Source organism: Myotis yumanensis, unplaced genomic scaffold, assembly GCF_028538775.1.
Source record: "Myotis yumanensis isolate MYYU_CA2020_CCGP unplaced genomic scaffold, mMyoYum1.0.hap1 SCAF_6, whole genome shotgun sequence".
In the NCBI taxonomy this organism is placed as follows: Eukaryota; Metazoa; Chordata; class Mammalia; order Chiroptera; family Vespertilionidae; genus Myotis; species Myotis yumanensis.
This window is the reverse complement of record NW_027223757.1, coordinates 88,017,718-88,023,717: the sequence shown is the minus strand read 5'-3', so window position 1 is coordinate 88,023,717 and position 6,000 is coordinate 88,017,718. Positions and strand designations below refer to the sequence as shown.

The 6,000-nt window shown below is 60.1% G+C and overlaps 1 protein-coding gene across 1 annotated transcript in view; it reads right to left on the bottom strand.

Moving 5' to 3' along the window:
* Positions 1 to 6,000, bottom strand: part of KIF6 (kinesin family member 6) — a 404,956-nt gene continuing 398,956 nt past the window's right edge. Inside the window, exon 22 of the mRNA XM_070419405.1 lies at positions 1 to 468. Coding sequence (XP_070275506.1) covers positions 458 to 468 — 11 coding nt within the window. The 3' untranslated portion in view covers positions 1 to 457. The remainder of the gene's footprint in view (positions 469 to 6,000) is intronic.

Sequence of the window (6,000 nt, the reverse complement as noted above, 5' to 3'; positions counted from 1 at the left end):
CTGCCTACGGGTCAGCCGGGCATCAGGGTGATGGCCGAGAGACTGGAACTGGCCCTCACGATGCCCTGCATTCCACTGCCCTGCCTTGGGCTCCAGCCTCCCGCCTGGCCTGCCCTCGGCGTTGCTGTGGCGGGGGGTAGGCTGGAAAATAGCTGGAAATGACTATTATTCCCCCTGTTCCACCCATGTGAGCCCTTGCACTACCTGGTGCTACTTCATGTCTGTGAGTGAGCCGCAGCCCTAGTCCGGCCCCAGCTCCCTGGCCCCGCCCGGCCTGCCAGCAGCTCCAGCGCCCACAGCAAAGTGGCCCCAGCTCCCGGCAGCCTCCCGGACACCAGCCCTAAAGAAACAGTCTCCTCCATTGAAATCAAAGGCATGAGTTGCTCCCAGCAGGTCACTGCTGAAGCCAGGGTGAGTGAGGGGCAGCCGTCGTCTGTCGTTCGTTCTTATTGGACACTCACTGGAAACCTGAAAGGAGACAGGATGCTCTTGGTTAGGCTGTGCAGGGGCACCGACTTCTCTGGGATTGAACGGCGAGGGGGCCTCGGGCAGTGCCCCTCTCAGTGCCCGGCTCCCAGGGCTTCAGCTACTCCCCAGGCTCGGAAGGAAGAAGCCCTCTTTGCCCTGGGCCAGAGCCAACACTTACGCTCCGACCCCAGGGCTCTCACGGGCTCTCTTACTTCATTCAAGGGTCTCTCCTTGCTCTTTGCTCCTGGTATTGGGTAGGCTCCGGCCGGCCCCTCTGACCACACGGCCTGCCTGTCACCCCCCTCCCCCCCCCCCACGGCTGGGCACGGAGAAGGCTTCTCTGGATGAAGAACCAGAGCCCCTGGGTTCTAGCCAGGATGGTCCCCTATCTGTGCACCCATGACTTTGGGAAAATCGTGTTAGTTCTCTGGGCTTCACTCTCCTCCTTTCCTAATACCTGGGAAAGCACGGGACTGGCGTGGCTCCTGGCTTCTTGGGCATCCTGGGAGCTCGCCAAGAAGCGCAGAACCTTGGGCCCCACCCAGACTCACTGGACCAGAATCCATGTTTCAACGAAGCCCCTAGACTCAGTGGTGCATTCAAGTGCGAGGGGAACTGGTACCAGCCACATGCCGTTAGTTAATCTGCCTGAGGTTTCGCTATCACCACAGGAGCAAAAGGGAATTTCTGAAGATTCTTGGGCGGAGTAATGAACACAGTGTTTAGCAAAACCTGCAGCAGGCAGAGAGATTGGGGGGTGAGGCAGCAGCAGCTGAGGCGCGGCCCGGGGACCTGCAGTGGGTGGGGAGGGGGTGTGGCCTGCTTGATGCTGCCGAGGAAGAATCCACGCTTCTCCGTGACACACTGGACGTGGGAGAAGCTGGGAGGACGAGGTGGAAAACAATTCAGGGCAAGAGCCCTCGGTTCCTCGGGTCTAATTCTGTGTGCAGCACCGGGCTGCCTCGCTGTTCACCCAGCTGGTCTCTATGTTTAAAGCAGCCTCAGCTGTCCTCACTGAAGGAAGGAGGACCAGCAGGCACACCTGAGTCCACGCGGGTGACTTGTCCCAGTCGCTCTGCACCTGGTTCCCAGCTCTGCTGCGCGTTGGGAACCGATGCCCGGGCCACTCCTGGGGCAGCTTAAATCAGAGTCTCCGGGGTGGGCCAGGTGACTCCCATGGGCCGTCAGTGCTGAGACCCACTGCTTTCCTCTCTGCTCCAAGGACTGGCGGGGGCAGGTACCGGGCCCACCTGCGGGCGGCTGCTGGCCGGGTCAGCGGTCTGAGGCTCCCTCTGCACACTGACAAGCAGGGGGCCAGGAGCGGCGGCTGAGCCAGCCCCCCCCCCCCCCCCCCCCCCCGGCCCGGGACTGTCACTGCCTCACAGACGGGGTCGTGATGACAGGGGTGGGGCCGTGGAGAAGAAACGCCACAGGCTGGCTCAGGGTGCTCAGACTCCAAGACGGTTCTGCACAAAGACAGACCACAGCCCCAGGGAAAGGCGCCGTGTGCAGGGCATGGTTTACTGTGTGAGCCCAGTAAGATGGAGCTGTCCCTCTGTATTAGACTTTGTGGCTGTGGGGTCCCGGAATGGAGGGCGCTGCTACAGATAAACCCCTGAAAACGCCACACCTCGCCCTGCGGACCAGGTCTCAGCACACAGGCCACCCCTGCTCAGCTCCGGACATTATTCAGGAGACGCTGCCCACGGGGCAAAGGTGGAATCGGACCCTGACCGGTGAGAGGGAGGCTGCTGAGGTCACATGGGGCGGAGATGGCTCTTGTGTTTCGGTCTCTTCCCTAAAGTTCCATGTTCTTGCTTTTCCCCGGGGAAGGTTCCAGAGCAAAGGAGAGAGGGAGCTGGAGGTTCCCCAGGGTGGAGACGGTGAGGAGGGCGGTGGGGACACGGGAGCACTCAGACCGAGCCCTTCCAGGCACCAGCAGGGGTCACACCACGGTTCCTGTCCAGAGGGAAACACTTCCAAACTCAGGGGTTAAGGAAGATGGAAAACACACTCTAGAAAGGATTTAACCTCATCTCCGTGGACTGTAAAGCCATCCTTGGTAGTTAGAAGCAGCAGATCTGACACCACGGTGACTAACGCCTCCTCTGGGGAATGTTTATCTGTCCGCCAGTGCCCCCGGCGGGGATTGAAACGTCCCACAGCCTCCCGTGGATCCTAAATCAAATCGATTCGCCGGCCCTTGCTGAGGTCTGAGAGTCCGTGGGAGACTTACGTTAAATCACCCTCTCTGGGCCCTCGCTCCCGGGGACAGTCACAAATCCCCCATAATGAGCGCTCCGAAAAGCCCAGACAGACGGCCCCTAGATCGAGGGCAGAGGGAGCCGGGGAGAGGGACGTGTTTGCTTTGGCCGGGGAAGGGGCCTGCGCCTGGCCTGCGTGTTTGCCTGACAGGGAGGCTGATAAGTGGGCTGCGTAGCAAGTGCTGTGCGACGGGACCTGGGCCGTCTGCCCGTCCACAGAGGCGGCACCTGCTGGCCGGTCGGCCGACCTGGCAGGAGAGGGGCCTTTGTCATCCCGTCTCAGCCTCCTCTGGCCCCATGGTTGTTTTCTTCCCTGAAGAATGAAAACTGAACCCTCGAACTTGTTTGTTTTGATGAGTGACTTCCAGGCTGCTGTTTGCTCGGAGGACAAAGCTCCCGGCTTCGGGGGCGGGTGGAGGCCCAGGGGCCAGCAGGGCCTTGCAGGACGGCAGGCCCAGGGGAGGGCGCAGAGAACCACTGTTCGCGGGGCAAGCGATTCGACGTCTGCGTGCCTCAGTTTCCTCACCTGTCAGAGGGCTCCCTATGCCTCACAGGAGTGCTGAAAGCCTCGGATGGAATAACGTACATAGAGTGCGGAACTGGTAATGCGCTAGAGTTTCACCTGCAGCCCAGCTGCCGCGCCGCCTGGGCATCGAGCCGCAGGGAGACGCCATCCTGACCCCGGCCGTGGGCGAGGCTCTTCTCTTCCCAGAGGGTTGGAGGCAGAGCCTCTGTCATGTGTACAAAAGCCGAGGAAACGTGACTTAAAACATTGTTCCTCACTCCAGGACTTCTTGACGGGAGAAATGACAGTTGAATTTTTATGAATTGTCCCGAGGAGGGACCTCCCTGCCCCCAAACCCCGTCTCTTTCTCCATTTATGGCCCAGACTCCACATCCCGCACCTCCTCAGAGAATTTCCCCTGCAGTCTGGTCCTCTGGTCCATGTCGTCAATTTCCTTTGTTCCTTCATCAACACTTCACTCACTGTCTCTGCTTTCTCCCCTCCCCTCCCTCCTCCACCACTGCAATCACCGGGCTTTCGCTCTCCCAGTCCCACCCAGAAGGGCGCTGGGCCAGGGCCACCGAGGCCACGGCCACCTGGACACGCCCCGGCCAGTGGTCCGCGTGCTGCGCCTGCTGACTCGCAGCAGCACTGGGCTCCACCGCCCGTCCCCCTTGGAGCCCGCTCTCCTGCGACCTGCCTGAGGCGTCGCTGACTCAGCCACCAGCCTGCCTCCCCGTGAGCCTTCTCAGTGTCTCTGGCTGCACCTCTAAATGTCGCCACGCCTAGGGATCTGTTGTCAGCAACGAGAGATTTTACGCTGCGCAGTGCCCGGCTTTCCACACCTCCCAGACCTCCCGCGGGCTCCAGCTTCAAGTGCAGCCGCCTTCTCATCTCCTCTGGGCACACACACCCATCTGAACTCCGAATGGGCCAACCGGAGCTCCAAGTCCTCCAGATGCCCTTGCCTCTCTCGCTGGGAAAATGGCACCACCATCCCATCTCACTGGCTGCTCAGATCAGAAGCCTGGGACCCCCAGGCTACCCTCCCTCTCTCCCACCTACAGCCAGGCCTCTGTGAGTCCAAGTTGCCCTCACCCTGGCCTGGGTCTTCCCAGGCGCCTGACAATGGCTCCTTCTGGCCTTCTAACCCAAGCCACGCACGACAGCCAGAGTGACTTTCCAAAGCAGCAGGCACGTCTGCCCGCCACGGGGCACGTCCTCAGAGAGCTCCCCCTGCACCTGCGACAGAAGCCAGGCCCCACAGGGACCCTGGACCTGGCCCTGCTGCCTCGCTCACCCTCCAGCCACCTGTGGCCAAGCCAAGCTCCTTCCTTTCAGCGCTCTTCATTTCTGCTTCTCCGCTGGGCCGGCTCACTCGAGAGCACCACGCTGTGCCCTTCTCACTGTTCAGCTGTGAGGGTAAAGCTCTTCCCGCAGGGAGCCTCCCCACCACCCTCCCAGCAAAGCGCAGCCTCCCCGTTACTCTCTGCAACATTGTGAATTTGGCTGGTTCGCTGCACTCATCTGCACCTCACAGGGTCTAGGTCAGCCGTGGGCAAACTACGGCCCGCGGGTCGGATCCGGCCCGTTTGAAATGAATAAAACCAAAAAAACAAAAGACCGTACCCTTTTATGTAATGATGTTTACTTTGAATTTATATTAGTTCACACAAACACTCCATCCATGCTTTTGTTCCGGCCCTCCGGTCCAGTTTAAGAACCCATTGTGGCCCTCGAGTCAAAAAGTTTGCCCACCCCTGGTCTAGGTGCTAGTTGGCGTGCTCATCCGTCTCCTCCCTCTTCCTGGAATGTCGAGGGCACTCTGTCTTTTTTTAAAAAAATATATTTGTATTGATTTCAGAGAGGAAGGGAGAGGGAGAGAGACCTAGAAATATCGATGAGAGAGAACCATTGATTGGCTGCCTCCTGCACGCCCCTTACCGGGGATGGAGCCCGAAATGCGGGCATGTGCCCTTGACCAGAATCAAACCTGGGACCTTTCAGTCCACAGGCTGATGCTCTACCCACTGAGCTAAGTCAGTTAGGGCGAGGGCACTCTGTCTCATTCACTGCCAGGGTCCAGCCCTGGTACAGTGCCTGGCACACAGGAGATGCCCAATAACTACCGTGTTCATTCACCGACCGGCTGTGCAAACTATTCAGTGTCCGATACATGTCGTTAGAGTATATGGGGAGTAGATGGGGCCTCGGAGATCACCGAATCCAAATTCAATTTTTTCCTTCTTCTCTTTAGACAAGGAGACGGAGGCTGAGAGGAAGCCAGCGGTGAGGTCACGGTGCCCCAGCAGGTTGCTGGCAGCGCGGACTCTCAGGTCTCAGACAGGCCCTGGCCAGGTGCCCATGGTGCTGACCCTACCAGTGAAGACGGGACATATGTGGGCTGGCATCCGGGTGAGCACAGCACGGCAAAGGCCACCCTTTCCTCAGGGTGCTGGCCCTCAGGGCCGGTGTCAGTCATGATGCGCCCAGGCCTGCCTCTCATCCACCACGGAGCCCACTGACGTGGAAGCGACCCTAAGCCTGCCTGGTGTGGTCTCAGGCGAGGGAGGCGGGAGGAGGCCTGTCCACAGCGGCTCCGCGAGGAAGGCGGGAAGGGCCTGCTCTTTCCCTCCCTGTTGTCTGACCGGCCACACATGTTTCTCCGTAACTTCTATGGCCCCAGGCCTGGGCCTCCAAGTGCTGCTTACACTGACACCTCATTGGCGAGGCCACACCTGCAGGAGAACTGGCGTTTCCAGC